This window comes from Procambarus clarkii, chromosome 68, assembly GCF_040958095.1.
Source record: "Procambarus clarkii isolate CNS0578487 chromosome 68, FALCON_Pclarkii_2.0, whole genome shotgun sequence".
Classification (NCBI taxonomy): Eukaryota; Metazoa; Arthropoda; class Malacostraca; order Decapoda; family Cambaridae; genus Procambarus; species Procambarus clarkii.
Window position 1 is genome coordinate 4945989 of NC_091217.1, and position 16367 is coordinate 4962355.

The window sequence follows — 16367 nt, forward strand, 5'->3', positions numbered from 1 at the left end:
TATATTGATACTGTCCAATGCTATTTACATTATCATACACAAGTTTTGTCTAGATTTGTTATTAAATTGATTTCAAATGTTGAAAGCTTTGGTAGTTCACACACATTATAGGGTAATTATTAAATAGGGTAGTTATAAAAAACAAAATAAAAGCTTCAATTTGCAATTTTTTGCCTATTAATTCCTTTTCTATATTATAGAACTAACAATTGAGCATGACAGTCAATCAGAGATCTCATACAAGTCAAATACCAGTACAGTACTTCCAGAAAATAGTAAAAATATTAGTTCTAGTTGAATCATTATATTTTGAAAATTACACCTTTACATTAAAAACCAATAGCCCCATGGTTTGATTTTGTAAAAACCAAAATCCCAAAAATCCCAGGTACGCGGTCCCCATAACAAAGTGGTAGCACACTCTCCTGGCGTTTCGCGAGCGCTTTGCCCTGGGTTGGTATCTTGGCCGGGGAAGATTTACTGGGCACCAATCCTTAACTGTAGCATCTGTTCACCCAGCAGTGAATGGGTACCTGGTTGTTAAACGATTTGGTGGGTATGATGTTAAAGTACAAGGCAGTATAGTGTGTGTGTATGTGTAATATATTTTGGTGGTGGTTTCAATTTGCTTAGAGAGTTAGCTTATGCTTCAACAATCCTCCCCTCCTCACCCAACTTATGCTTGAAAATCGACATTGGCCTTCCATGTTTATTGCCAATTTTTATGTACAGTGTGTCAGTATATTTAAATACTGAAGACTTAATTTTTGGAGACTTAATTTTTGGAGATTTTTGGAGACTTAAGAATCAACACTTTATCTCTCGTTGTTCTTGTTCTCTCAGCAGTATCTAAACCATTCCAGTATAAAACCTGCCATGTCAGGTTGCAATTTTTGCCTGTATTCATCCTCATTTCTCCACAATATGTAATTTTTTTGCAATAAATGGAATTTCTACATTTTGCATGCATATTGGTTACAAGTGCTTTTCCTACAGTAACAAAAGGTGCAAAGTTACAGAATAATACTTGTACAGTAACTCGGAAAGATGTTAAAAAATGATATAGTTCACCATTACAAAAATGGTTCAGTATTACTCAAATAAGTTTACTATGTAGAGTAGTCTATTTATATTCTTACAAAGGAGACAAAAAATAGGTTACAAAATAAAAATTTACTATTTATATAATACAAGCTTAACTACAACTTCAAAAGTATGTTCATACTATACAGAATTATGACTTAGCTAAGCGAATTGATTTCTCCAGCTCTTCTAGTTGTTTCCTGCCTTGCATAATCAGCCGCTTGATTACTTCCTGCAAAATGAGTTACAGTCCTTGAAAGTAGGTCATACATTAAATATATAAAGAGTAGGGAAGTCTAAAACTACTGTACTCTATTATGGAAAAGCTTTTTCTCTGTGCAATTTAATATTACTGTATATAACAAAATTTTACATAACAAGCAGCTGTAATTCCAGAATGCTTGCTTTACATGTCACAGTACTGTATAACTCAAGGCAGTACAGTATAACAGAAATCTCAGAATCCCAGACAAATATTTGCAACAAAGAAACTGTGAAATTCAGAAATATTCCAGATTTCATGTACTGTAGTATCAATAGGTGTATAGAAAATTGAGCACAACTCTGCATCATTAATGCTTATCAATTATGTGACTTCAATGTTTCTAATATTCTTTTATCTATTGTTGTAAATATTACTCAAAAAATACAATTAGGATTTTATAAATTATTTACTGTACTAGAACTACAGAATATTAAAAATAATCATTGCAATTAGCAGAATGTGATTTTTTATGCCTTTGGTTCAGTCCTACAACACTATATGGATCTTGTTACTTGAGGGATTTATTTGTCTTCTTTGGTTACTGTATCATTTGTGAGAAAAATTGGAATCTGGCCGGAACAGAGTGAATGAAGACGAGGACTACGGTATAAACACGACCAAGAGGCTAAACTCATGTATAAACGTGCACAAGGCTGGAGGTGAGGACAACATTCTGTGAACTACAACATCAGATATATAATAACGTGTTAAGAAGCAGCCACAGATGTGACATCTGGTGTCGTGTGACAGTACCCAAATTGGAACCAAGACGACTTGCACAAACACGCTAAAGAGTTTTGTGAAAAGAACAGTATTGACATGTATAAGAATCTAGTGGATGAATTAGAACACTATGATGATTCGTAAAACTAATCTAAAATAAACACATCCATTGCCACTTCAACTGTAGAACAATCTCCACAAGTTGAATGTGACACTTTATTCATGGACATCTCCATGGGAAATAGTCACAAATATATGGCACCCTAACATTAATTATTGGTAGTCAAAACCACTTTAAAATATAAATAATTATTTAGCAGAAACACCAATGACATGTATGCAAAGATGTTTATCTATAAAATGACATTACATAATTTTTTAGGTGCCTCAGTTATTTTAATATTTAAGTGGCTGGATATATAAGGTGCACACCAGGTGTTTGAACCCCAGGTATCAGTATCTGGCCAGCTTGTAAATAAGCCAATATTATAAGGCAATTCAATAATATAAGGCAACATTTCTTACAGTACATGGAACCATCATGTCTGACCACCACTTGCCCTAGTACTAGAGCAACCACAATGAGCTTTGGCTCGTTCCTTGGGAACCACTGACCGTTAAGATATGATATTAATATGCATGGCAGCACAATCAGTCAGCATGTGTTAGTGGCCTTTCTACTGATGTAAAGATACTGTAATTGGTTTTGGAGGTGGAATACCATAACCATGGACTTTGTGGTGTAGATATGCATTAACATCATATATTACTCATTTTACAATTACCATATAGTACCCTATATGGGTACTGTTCTGTGAATTAAAACACAGTAAGTGCTGTGATTTTCCTTTGTTTATAACCTCATTGCTTTTAATTTAATATCTGCTATAATACATATGGTGCATTGATACACAGTAAATAAAAGCTAATATTAATTTTGCTTTTAAATGCATTATTATATATTACAAGGGCATGAATTCAAAACATTCATATTTCTTACTAATACATAGAGATAAATTTTTCTTATAAGCAATTTGTAGGATTGAAAAAACATTAACAAAAAACTGAGAATACCTCATCTTCGTGATGTCGGTGAGTTTCAAAATCAGCCCGAGTCCAGTCTCTTATTTCTTTACGTTGAGACTTGTCTGGTAAGTGCTGCAATTGACGAAGTATATTTCTGTATAATCTGATAGCTTCTGTTCTCAACATAAACTGAAATACAGTATAAAGTTTAATGAAAAAATGTATACTAGCAAATTTTTTTTTTTTTACCTAATCCATCTCAATTTCCTAACCTAACAAGAACTTTTAAATATTAAAATCTGAAATTTAAAAAATTTGTAACATATATTGATTATTATTTACTGGTTTCAGCAAGAAATAGTGTACGATAGGGGGTCATATCTGAGGAAACTTGCAATTTATTAGAGCAAGTTGCTCCTTTTACAACTCATATCATTTTTGGAGAATATACAGCTACCATGGTAAACAATCATTTAATTGGTTTACCACATTATATACCAAACAAATGTCATTCACATAACAGCATTAGCTTGTCAGGTTAGGATAAGTTTAGGGTTAAGTTAGAGTAGGTGTGGTTAGCTGTAGAAGAGCATGAGCAGCCGAGTTACATAGTTACATTCTTGTACAGCCATTAGTATGCGTAGCGTTTCGGGCAGGTCCCCGGAATATGACCCCCACGAAGAATCGTTGTTACAACCAAGTACCCATTTTACTGTTGAGTTAAACAGAGGCTACAGTTAAGGATTTGCGCCCAGTAAATCCTCCCCAGCCAGGATACGATATGAGTCACCACTGCCTTTATTTCTCCCACGCAACACATACAAGTAGTCTCTTATGTATCTAAGATGGTTCACCAATCCAAGCCAAACTCATCCTGACCCAATCAAACCAAACCATTTCTAAATTAAAAATCTGAAAATGAGTTTGTTGAAATGCCTGTAGTATATGATTTGACTGTACCTCTTCACAACAGAAGAGAAGATTTCTCTCTTCTTAAATAACACCACAGTATACAAAATAGTTCCCAGGATTAAACCGATGACATCACACACAATACATATAAACTATTTGTATTTTATTTTTGTTAGGCTAGGTGAGGTAAGATTAGAGAAACAGAGTAGGTTTGTCTAACAATTAACAGTGACATATAAATGTCCACGAGTTGTCTGCATAACCTTTGGCCTTTTTGAACTTTGTTAACTTTAGGCCAAGTGCTTCATAACACAGCTGGAATGAAGCACCTGGCCTAGAATTAACGTCTGGTAGGTCATAAAGTTACCCCCACCGATGAGCCATGTTTCCTAGACTTAATGGATGTGATTTGCCCATCGTACTTTAGATCAATCTTTAGCCATTGTGGTTATTTTTGGTATGAAGCGCGCTGGAAAAGAAACAACTTAAAGCAACAGGTTAAATTGATGATACCCGACGAGCAAGCTGAAATATGCTAAACCGAAGTGGGAAATCTAATTAAACCTTTTAGTGTTATGCTCTAGTCTTTCTCAACACTCAAGCGTAAACTATACATTACCCGTTTCAAGCTCATTGTACCCTGAGGTAACTTCCCACAGAGAATCCCACTTAAATACATAGTGAACGACGGGTTTTCTTGATGGTACGTGCAGTTTGCATGATGTGAACGATGGCAGTGTTGTTGTTTCAGGGCCGACACGTTCTTATCCAGCAAGTCACGTCGTTATAATCGCCCTCGTTCCCTATTACATTTTATGAATATGCACAGATCATATAATATCAATATGTATGCATCAATATATACTAAGGAATAAGAAATAAATTGTGGATTGCTGTGGAAGAGGAAGGTGAGAAATATGAGACTACTTTAGTCGATGTAAACGAATAAATTGTTTTAGGGGATAAAATTATATATTGAATAAATACAATACAATACAATACAATTTTATTTAGGTAAGGTACATACATACAATAAATTTTTACAAGGATTGGTTGACTTATAGGTAGAGCTAGTACATACAATGCCTAAAGCCACTATTACGCAAAGCGTTTCGGGCATGCTGCCCGAATAAATAAATACTGCTGCTTTTTTTCTAGAAAATAAACATTATTGTGATCTAGTTTCTGAGCCCATGTGTGCCTCCGTAGCATATGTAACCTGCTGCAAGAGGTAGTCTCTCCTGGCGTGGTTACAGTAGTGGTGCCTCCCATCTGAGCTATCACAGCATGGAGACAGTACCTTCGAATGACATATTTGCTTTGAAATAAGTTAATTCTCGACTAAGTTAATTCTCATTCCAGAAACGGTTGAGGGACCACAGGACTAACAACACTGCACACCACCAGACATAACGGGAGGATCTCATTGATACCATTAAAATCCTGAGCAAGTTAGATGATATTAATCCAGATCTCTTTTTTTAAGTTAAATGCAATGCACACAAAGGGTAACACCTTCAAACCCAACAAGCCACAAAGTATGACTGAAAGCAGATACTTTTTTCATCCTGCTTTCACCCATGGAACTGCCTCCAGCCGAAGTAGTATATGCCAAGACATATATTTACCTAACTTCAAAATCCTGTTAGAAACAATCCTCAGTAATAATAGGGAAACCTTCGCCAAGCTGATGACTTCCAGTCCCCGTTCCAGTTACTAGAGAATAGCGACCTTCAGGTAAATTTAGGTAAGTTATTGCATTATTAATTAATATTATTAAATATTAGGAATTAGAGAAGTGTGCTGAAGGTTTATCAGCCCATGGAAAGTCATTTATTTATTTAACAAATATATTTAATAACTTTAATACCTATAAAAAAGGAGCTAGCAAATAATACAAACTTAAAAGACACTGAACTTTATTATCAACATGTGAGGTGTTGTTTATACACTTCTAGTGTGTGAGGGAGCCGAGGCAGCGCCAGGTGCTAGGATATACAGCTACTGTGAACCATTGTTGATGTTTTAGATTTAGCTGCTCAGAACGAAATGTCAGTGTAGCACAGGCTATAGAGAGCGCGCAGAGGTGTTGTTTACACAGGACTTATGTTTACTTTATACTGGGTTATCCCCAGGTTGGACTTGGTGATGGAGAGATGGACAGGTCCCAGACATGGAACAACTTGTGTGATAACTTTCGTGGGATGTTATGCAAGAATGGAATATATGTAGTGGAATTATACAAGTTCTCTCGTGTGTCATATATTACAAAACAGAAAATATGGAGTAAGAAGAAATTGTCATATATTTAGTTTCAAAATGTGGTGGCGGTGATAATGTGTGTGTCCACGTTGTATGTTTGTTTACCTTCATGTTGAAGTATAATTAGCTTGTTGATTGTCTTTCACGGTGTGTTAGTTAACGTCGGTTTCTAGTATGTTATTTATTACTTGCATTACTTTTGTTCTACATTTTTTACTACAACAGTCGTTATTACTACTATACAGTGCTTCGCTAATATGTATCATTATTTAAATGATGAGCTAAACGCTAAAAGATTGTTAATAATGTTAGTTTGAGTGACATTGTTGTACACTTGTTCAGTTCTGCCAGAATTATAACCATTTGTACAAATTTATCGAATGCAGATTTAGATTTTGACTCTTGTGGCTGGCAGCCAAGCCAAATATCCATATTAAATTGAGAAATATAACAATTTTGACAACTGCTGCCATAGGGTGAATTGATGGCCGTTTAACATCAATTCTCTTCCTAACATCTCACATTGGACGCCTTACCTCTCAATCTGTCCTCCATTATATATATATATATATATATATATATATATATATATATATATATATATATATATATATATATATATATATATATATATATATATATATTCCCGCTTTTATTTGGTCCTCCATTATTTATTTATTTATATATATATATATATATATATATATATATATATATATATATATATATATATATATATATATATATAACATATATATATATATATATATATATATATATATATATATATATATATATGTATTTATATATATATATTCCCGCTTTTATTTGGTAATCTGTGTTATTTCTCTCCTTTTCCAACATTTGTTTCCCTCCTCTATGTTATTCTACGTTATTCTATTGCATTGCTACTTCTGTCTTCATCGCCATTCTTCTCTCTCATTGGGCAGGTGTGTGCAACCGTCCCACCGCCGCCCACTAGATGTGTGGACTGCCTCACAGGTCAATAATGCATGTAACTGGCTCAAGTTGCAAACTCTTCACCCCTTGTGTTGGGGCGTCTAGGGGGTCACGGTCATGTTTGTTTCATAAACTGTGAAGACACTGTTGATTTATTTGTATGTTGATATATTATGTAACTAGCTCATCGGTGCTGTAACTTGCTTACCTAAATGAATTTTGGGGGGTTCAGTTCCTGAACTCATTATGTGCCTCTGTTAACCCTTCCCACTACCGCTCACAGAATGGGTATGGGGTACATAATAAATGAACTAATATGGAGTTGAAATCTCATCCGCTCCTGTCTCATTCCGCTCTTCCATCCCATTCTGTTCATCATCCTCCATCACTTTCTCCATTTCGTCGCCTTCCGGCATAACATCATCATCTTCCTCCATCATTCTTCCCTCTACATCTTCCTCCTCCTCCTCTTCCTCTTCTTGCTCGTCGGAGTCAAGAGGAAATTTCTCAATGGGCAGCAGTCCTGGGAGACAGATGTGTCTGCCAGCACACTGGCTGGGGCAGCACTTCTCGTCCTCAAGGCAGTAGCCGTCAGAGGCACACATCAACTGCTCCTTCGGCGCCCCCTTCACCAGAGGTAGCGACCCGGAGTACCTCGCCGTCTGCAACACAACCGAGCATCTTACAGTTACCAAGACAGTGCATACGATGCCTAAAACGTTATTAAGAGATGAGTAGCATTCATGGGAGGTATCTACAGCACAATCGTAAGTAAAACGATTATAAAACACTCACTTTGATGGAGTAGGTGGCCAGATAGATGGCGTCGCTCTTGCAGATCTGGTCACCCATCGGTGGGCAGGCAAGGCCTTCGTGAATCTCATGGTCTGGAGGCACTAGGGAAGAAGATGGTGATTAGTGATGATCGCTGTGACTGTAGTTGTGTGAAGGAAGTATCAAAGGGAAGAGGTAACCTGTCACTGAATATTCAAGAGTTCCCAGGTATCATTCAGGATGTCGGTACAAGAGCAGAAGGACATGAGATGGGCGATATTGAAGGAGTCGCTACTCTGGCCCTTTGAGATGTATTTTATTGTCTCAATAAACGTACTTAAAGGCGGGGTACTCACGGGGATTGGAGCCGTCGTCGCAGCAGTAAGGGTCTTCCTTCCACATGCAGTAGTACCTACACCCAGGCACGAACCACGGCGTGTCCTCGTCGTCCACCTCCTCCCCGGCCTCCCTCAGGACTCCACCTGCAGGTAAGGTTGGCCTTGTACACCGCCATGTAGCATGTCTCCACTCATATATGGCAACGTAACAGGTGCGGGTGTCAACATTATTCATAGGCACACACACACACACAGAGTTAGGGGCAGTTTCTTTCACCGTGATGCACCTGTTCACCTAGCAGTACATAGGTACCTGGGAGTTAGGCAGCTACTACGGGCTGCTTCCTGGGGATGTGTGTGTGTGTGCGTGTGTAAGATAAATATATGTAGTAGACATAATAGAGGAAAAATAAATTGGTTAGAAAGGCGTGATCCAAGAGCTAATAGCTCGATTCTGCAGATACAAATAGTATAATACACACACACACACACACACACACACACACACACACACACACACACACACACACATTCGAATTAGAAATGGTACCAGATAGATAAAAAATATGAAAATGACACCGTACCCAAAGCTGCCTGAACCCATTATAAGGAAAATGAGAGAGGACAAACAGGTAACAAGACAAGAGGGAGAATATACAAACAATGGCGAGGAAATTTGTGAGTTACTAAACGCCAGCTTCCACGGCACTCACACGGTCGAGCCGGAGCAGTTGCCAGTGGTATAGCGGAGGTAACACTAGCGGCAATACTGACACTTATTGAGGGACCAACAGAGGAAGTAATCGATTAACTAGAATTAATAAAAGGTATAACAAGTATAGAACCAGACAATTCACCATTAATTTACTTTAGGTACTGATCTTTATTGATTCACTAGCAAGGGGGAGAAATGCCCAGAAGCTGGAAGAGGGCAATTGTAGTGCCGGAATACAATAAAGGGGAGAGGAAAGGGGCGTTTAAGTAAAGACCGGTGTCACTGACAAGTATCCCCCAACAAAGTACTTGGATAAAAATATAAGACTAGTAGAACATTTAGAGATAACTAGGTTTGAGAACAAGCACCAACACATCTTTAAGGAAGAGATATAGTGCTTAACGAATTTGCAAGAGTTATACGACAGTGAGGTAAACATGACAGAGAAGGATTGCTAGACTGAATATTTATAGACGGCCTAAAAGCTTTTGATACAGTTCCTTGTAAAATGCTGCTACACAACCTCGAAAAACAGGTGGAACGAACCGGAAGAATACTGAATTGCCAGAGAAAATACCAAACAGTCAGGAGACAGAGCGTCAGTGTGGGGCGAAGCGTGCACATGGGCATCCAACCCTCATGCGATGAAAGTGTTTTTCTGTTTTCCTATTGTATCCTGTCCTCAGAATAAGTTGTTTGTAGTTGGTTGAATTCTTGAACTAACCCACAGATCCTGATGCTGCAATGATACAGCATTCAAGGTAATGCATCAAACCAAATTTCTTCATAATCATATAGAGAGGAAAGCACTGGTGACTGGGCAGGTAATCGAACTTAACAAAGAAAAGCGGTTACACGGGAAATTCTAAAGAGGGATGATTTTAAATTCTAAAGATAAAAGATAAATTCTAAATTCTAAAGATAAAAAGGAAATTTACCCGCATACTTTCTACACCACGCCACCATACATCCCTCCGTCCTGACCAAACTAAGCACACTCCTCAATCTTAGGTTTTATTGACATTTGCACTCCACATCTCTTAAGAAACCTGTTCTTGTAACTAGCAATATATATATATATATATATATATATATATATATATATATATATATATATATATATATATATATATATATATATATATATATATATATATATATATATATATATGCGGAAAATCCACAGAGAAATATGATACAAATATGAATGCTGTATCATTTCATATTTCTCTGTGGATTTTCCGCATAAAATGATCAGTGTTTTGTGATCGTCAATTGCATTTATATATATATATATATATATATATATATATATATATATATATATATATATATATATATATATATATATATATATATATATATATATATATATATATATACATACATATATAAGTAATAACTCTGGTGCTCAAGTCTCAACTCACCTTCGAAAGCAGGTAGTCCAGAAGACATCTCTGTCACTGTCAATGTAGCGCACACAATTATACATATTATTCAGTGTCTATGCACATGTACTTACTACATGTCTAACTCTTATTATTCACTTGTTTAATATCAAATAAACTTATTGAACATATATTCAAATTAATATATTAATTGACATTAACAAAACGGTTTTCTTCTTTTAAGATAATTAATGAAAACAGATTTTTCAACTCGCCATTCTGAGGTGATGTTGTGGGCACGTTCCCTGTCTGGGGTGTTAGGGTGGTCGAATCGTTTAATGCCACCAGTGATTCAGTTGTTGAGGTCAGCGCATCCGTTGTCTGTGGAGTTTGGGTGATAGATTCGTTTCCTACTAAGAAAGTTTGTAGTGTTGAGGTGGCTGCGTCCGCTCCTTCTACCAGGGTCTCTGTATGAAGACAATGATTAAATTAGTCCCCCTTTTATAATGTTGATTCTGTCTTGTTTCGACTACACTTACAGTAGGCTTTCACAACTACAGTATGAACTACTGCCTTTGGTATTGGGTTAAGAACAGTGTCCTGAGGATTGGAACAACCTATTCAATTACGATTGCTTAATTTCTAAAGTACGATGGATTAATCCCTCTTCAAGTACAATAACTTGTGCATTAAAATATGTCAGATAACCTGAGTGAATTGTTGGCAATAACTAAAAACCGATAGTGCACTGACTATAGAATTTGGGTGTAGTGAATACAACGCAAGTGCATTGATTATATAATTTCCACTAAGACGCAGTAATCAAGCCTAGTGAGTCATCATAAACTCGTAAACAAATCTTTTATCACATCACGGATATTTAAATTAATCTTTTACTCATAAATCCCTGTGAATAGTCATTGGCTGAAGGTTCATTGAATGTTTATGATAACTAGTCAAGACAGCTTTATCATGTGAGAAACGTTGAAATTATATAAGTCCGGACAAAAATAATTCACGCCATTTAAAATAAAAGTACTTTACCTGGTTTAGCTGTGCTCGAAGCCTCGATTTCTGAAATAAGTTTAAATTATGAAATAAATAGAAATAATAAAATAATCAGATTAATTTAAAGTTATAATAACAATAATAATAATTATTATTAATTTAAATAATGATATTAATACAAATAACGTGACAATAAAAAATCACGTTAGTGTGATTTGATTGTGAATACAAATAATTACAATAGTTTTACTACCACTACTAAATATAAATATTTAGAACATAACATCCAATCCCATCCGTATTTGTTACATCCGTCCTATCACCTGCTTTGATACTAGTCACAAGTGCTGTACCCTTGTTATTCTTGACTTTATTTAACAAATATGGAGAGAGTTTTTCATTATACATTCTTTCATTAATCTGGAGGCGAACATTAACTCCTTCAGATATTTCATCCCGCATTATGTTAATTCTGTCATTTGAAATGACAATTTCGTCATACTTGTCTGATAACATATTGACCTTTGCATAAAGTTGTTTTAAGCTGTGTTGTAATAAGGATAAAAGGCCATATTTTTCAGCCGAGTTTATTTTGGATCTTTCAACGAAAAAAAATTGTGCCTGCAATTTGACACATGTCCCACCACTCCAACAGGCATTGGCACTTGCGTTTTTGCCCAACCAGGTGTTCCCACAATATTTGAAGGTTATCAATAACATGTCTACTCTGCAATAGACTGCAAATGAGCTTCCATGACCCTGTCTCCAATTTAACTTGATCTTTAACAACAAGCTTCATCACAACCAAACAATGAACCGAACAGTACTGCAAGAACTAATTTTATCATGTAAAGTGTGCATATATATATGCTATCAAGCCTAGAACCATAATTCTGGCGAACATATGTGTACTCATAGACTCCCCCGTTAATGTTATTCGCATCCTTGAGACCAATACATTTCCAAAGTGTAATTAAAGCAGGAGATACACATGTGTTCGACTAAATGCTACAATCTCTCACAGAAGTGACACAATTAAAGTCGCCACCAAAAATAACATTACGTGTATCATGTGCTGAAAAAATACAATAACTCTTTTTAGAGAACAATTCCTTCCTATATTTCTTCCTGCGGGAGCCAGAGGGAGCATACACATCCAGCAGAGGAATTATAGTGTCAATAGAGGAAATCCTCGCATATAAAACATGACCATTATCATCCATTCACACACAAAGTGACGGGGGCTCACCCTTGACGACCAGGGACGCGGCCGCCACAACCACCACCAGCTTAATAAGACTCTGCATCACAGTTCTCGGGGCGTGAGTCTGGAAAACAAAATACGTATATACTATATATAATAGAAATAGTGAGAGTGACGAATGTTCGTCATTCCGACAGACTTGTGACCATGACGGGCCTTGGCTTACCAAACACGCTCCCCGCTGCAAAAAATGCGCCCAGTCAGTTGTACATGACTAGGCTACTCTGGGTGGTTCCCAAGCTCACTCGTGTAACTAAGCTGGTAACCACCACTAGCTGCAACTTTAGTAATAAAGGACGCTGAGGCTGCTAGCAGGTAGCAATAACTCACAATTAAAATTGCATGGGGGTCATCTACCAATTTTCATAAACATTACAATGTCTACATTGAATTGCAAATGCTATTTTTTTTTAGTTCAGATTTGAGCTATCTGACATTTTCCCTCGAGTTCCGGGGTGTTTTGAATTTATGTTCATTATTTTTCGTGCTGAGCTGCCAGAGAACCAGGTGGTTTAGATAAGTGCATCGTTAGTACCACTAAGATTTTTGCAGGACACTTGCAATGATGCCGCTGCACTAGAGTGCAAGAGGAGCGTCAGTAACTGCAAGAAACAAATATATTGAGAGCGTTATTTGGCTGCAAGTAGCAGATGCAAAGAAAGTGTCAAAGCTTAATTCAAAGATCAGTATTCAACAGCTTAATCTGGGTGTTCAGGCTAATCACAGGTAGGCGGTCTCAAACCACCTCCTTGTGTAGCAAGATAATTTATCAGTCTCAGTAGACAAGTTTAACCTCTGCTGTACCAAACCTAGACTGCTTGCTCTGTCATTGAAGCCTTTCATATTCTTAATTTTTATTTTGAATTTTTATCACATCTATGAAAGATATATTGGAGAAAAATGTGAAGATATATTCTTCTGATTAAGATATATTACAGAATAATGATATTGTCCACGGATCGAAATGTCATCTCCTTCATATGTGTGGACTGGGTTATTTGATTTCATCCCCGTCATTATGACTAATTCTCGGCATAGTGTCTAACATTCAGTCGTAGTTGTTTGTGTTAAAAAATTAAAGGTTTTGATTAGCGATAATTTTCCTACACCAGTCAGGAAAATATTTGAATTAGCGGCCGCGGGAATGTTTGGGCGGGCAACAGACATTCTAGGGGAGGTCGTTGATTTATTTCATGTCATAAAACTCAAATAGCTACGTTTTTATTTTAGGCATGTTAACGGGTCAAGCCTCCAAACGAAGCTTATATTTCGCTCCGTTCTAAGAGTTAATGTGAAGCTATTCGTTAAAGCTTATTGTACTTGATAAAGTTTAATTAAGCTAAGACGTCAAAAAACTGCGAGTGCATCCAGTGTGATGGCGGGTGATGCGGCGACAGGGAGTATGCACCACACTTTCCTTAACCACAGTTCATCCTGAAGCCATTACTGTGCCTCTGTAACCCTTCCCACCTCCGCCCATGGAATGGGTACCGGGGGGGGGGGTGTGCATAATAAATGACTTAACTAACTGCAGTTCGTTAGACTTTGTGCAACTCTGGACTCATTATTCATGTTAATCATAACAACGTGTGTTTATCTAAGCGCTGTAATGGCTTGTTGACAAGCTCTGGCCCAACCTGTCACGTGATTTAGACTGAATCACTCAACGGAATATTTTATAATCGTTCTCCTGTCAGCAGCAGCAAATGGGTACAGTTTTATTGCGTCGATATCAATGTCAGTTTTGTTTCACATGAAAAATGAGAATAAAATACTTATTTTAAACTATTAATGAGATGTAGGTTTATTTTAAAAATAAATATTTGATAGAATAACGAAGCCACATTTAGAGAGCCGTAAAAAAATCGTAGCCACTATGTAGTGCTAGGCTTATTAACTTGACACACTTTGAGTTTTTTTTATATTGATGAAATGATCCTGCAGACTTTCAAATTTCACTCTGAGTAAATTATTGTCTTCTATTTGAATACTCAATATTTATCGAAAGACTTGATGAATCTAACGAAGGGGGTTGGAAGGGCTATCAACTCGTGCTACAGAATTGCAATATATGGATGGTGTTGCTCGTGGTGCTGGGATAATACAGTGTCTTCGCTGTTTGAATTACAGCTGCATGATTTGTCTGAGTGTAATTGTGTTGATAACTGAGCAGGATGGTTAGTCTAGATGTAACTATGAATGTGAATTAGGGCAGGATGGTTTGTCTGGATGTAACTGACTGTAATGATGACTGGAGCAGGATGATTAGTATGGGAGTAACAATGACTAACTGGAGCTGTATGGTTGGTGTACTGACCATCGTGGTACATGTACTAACTGACGATGGTGTTCTGTAGTGAAGACTTCCGCGGAACAAAATACATGTTTGGAGGTCGCGTTCTTTCTGCTTGTTTCGTCAGAACTGACCCAAGTTGTTTCACTGGGATACATTGTTCATTACTCTAGACGAGACCACCAGTACACCCACTTCCGTCATTATCACACTCACTACAATCAGAACTTCCACCATACCAACCTGTCAAATTAGTCACCACACAGTACCAGTAACATTACCCTCACAACCAGAAACACCATACCCAACTGTCACACCTTTCATCATCATAAACTTCTACATTTCCCTAACTACTGTCTCTCTCATTCACTTGTATCAAAGTAGATTACCGGAAGGCGTCGACAAGCACACAACAGATACGCTCGATTAAAGTTACCTGTAAAGACGTAATAGTAAAAAGAACAAGAAAAAAGAAAAAGGGAGTTACTGCCCTACCAGATCCACGAAGCAGTTACGCAAGTACTTACGAACGTGTACATCTTTCCTCAATCTTTGACGGCTTTGGTTACATTTATTAAACAGTTTACAAGCATGAAAACTTCCTATTCAACTGTTGTTATTGTTATAAACAGCCTCCTGGTGCTTCGGGGCTCATTAACTGTTTAATAATTGGAAACAAAGCCGCCAAAGATTAAGAAAAGATGTACAAGTTCGTAAGTGCTTGCGTAAGTGCTTTCGTGAATCTGGCCCCTAGGCTTCGTCTCGGTGTATGTTGCTCGCTGGTGAACCTACCTGAGAAACACGCGGGAGCTCCTACCAGTTATAAGTTCACTCCTCGACTGTGGCGTCTACCTAGGCGGTCGCGCCTTTTATACGCGACTAGGATGCATTCGTCACGCTAAAAAAAAATATTTCATACATGTTTATTATTATTTTTGTTGTTTTGTTTCTGTTGGAATTTCAGGTATGGGCAAACGATGACACAAGGATCATAATATTGATGAGGCTGTACTTAAGAAGCGGAATCACGTTCATGTTTTGAGAGAGCGTTTTCTTGTTCCACTCAAGTATTTTTACCTGTAAACACTGCATGACTGTTCCGTCGTCACCCAAACTTGTAATCTGCTGAAGAATACGTGACTGTATCGTCTGTGGTACCCAACTACGGGCTTCTGGACATATCTGTATTTCACTCTGAAAGGGTGAAAAGCTCGCCGCTCTAGAGTCCCTTGTGACTAGAGCGAGAAACTTTTCACCTTCCCATTTTCCAGCGCCTTCAGCGTGGCGGTCTAGAGGGGGAATGCCCTCTGCATCCTCGGTTCCTGCCCTGTGCCGAAGGAGTGCGAAGAACTCTAC

The 16367-nt window shown here is 37.2% G+C and overlaps 2 protein-coding genes across 3 annotated transcripts; both read right to left on the reverse strand.

Annotated features, from left to right (window-relative positions):
- Window positions 1–1158: 1158 nt before the first annotated feature.
- LOC123774788 (LYR motif-containing protein 2) lies at window positions 1159–4786 on the reverse strand. The gene is made up of 3 exons (XM_045769398.2): window positions 4629–4786; window positions 3146–3286; window positions 1159–1315 (listed from the first exon to the last, which is right to left on the reverse strand). The coding sequence occupies exons 1-3, from the start codon at window positions 4686–4688 to the stop codon at window positions 1235–1237; spliced, it is 282 nt and encodes a 93-aa protein (XP_045625354.1). The 5' UTR covers window positions 4689–4786; the 3' UTR covers window positions 1159–1234.
- A 1125-nt stretch (window positions 4787–5911) lies between these two features.
- On the reverse strand, window positions 5912–15884 carry LOC123774787 (uncharacterized). Of its 2 annotated transcripts, none has more exons than XM_045769396.2 (8): window positions 15804–15884; window positions 12704–12782; window positions 11491–11520; window positions 10722–10913; window positions 10486–10521; window positions 8362–8487; window positions 8027–8127; window positions 5912–7893 (listed from the first exon to the last, which is right to left on the reverse strand). In XM_045769396.2, the coding sequence occupies exons 2-8, from the start codon at window positions 12759–12761 to the stop codon at window positions 7543–7545; spliced, it is 894 nt and encodes a 297-aa protein (XP_045625352.1). In that variant the 5' UTR covers window positions 12762–12782; window positions 15804–15884; the 3' UTR covers window positions 5912–7542. The 2 variants fall into 2 exon arrangements, with proteins under 2 accessions (XP_045625352.1, XP_045625351.1); XM_045769395.2 differs by having other exon boundaries at window positions 8362–8490.
- Window positions 15885–16367: the final 483 nt, after the last annotated feature.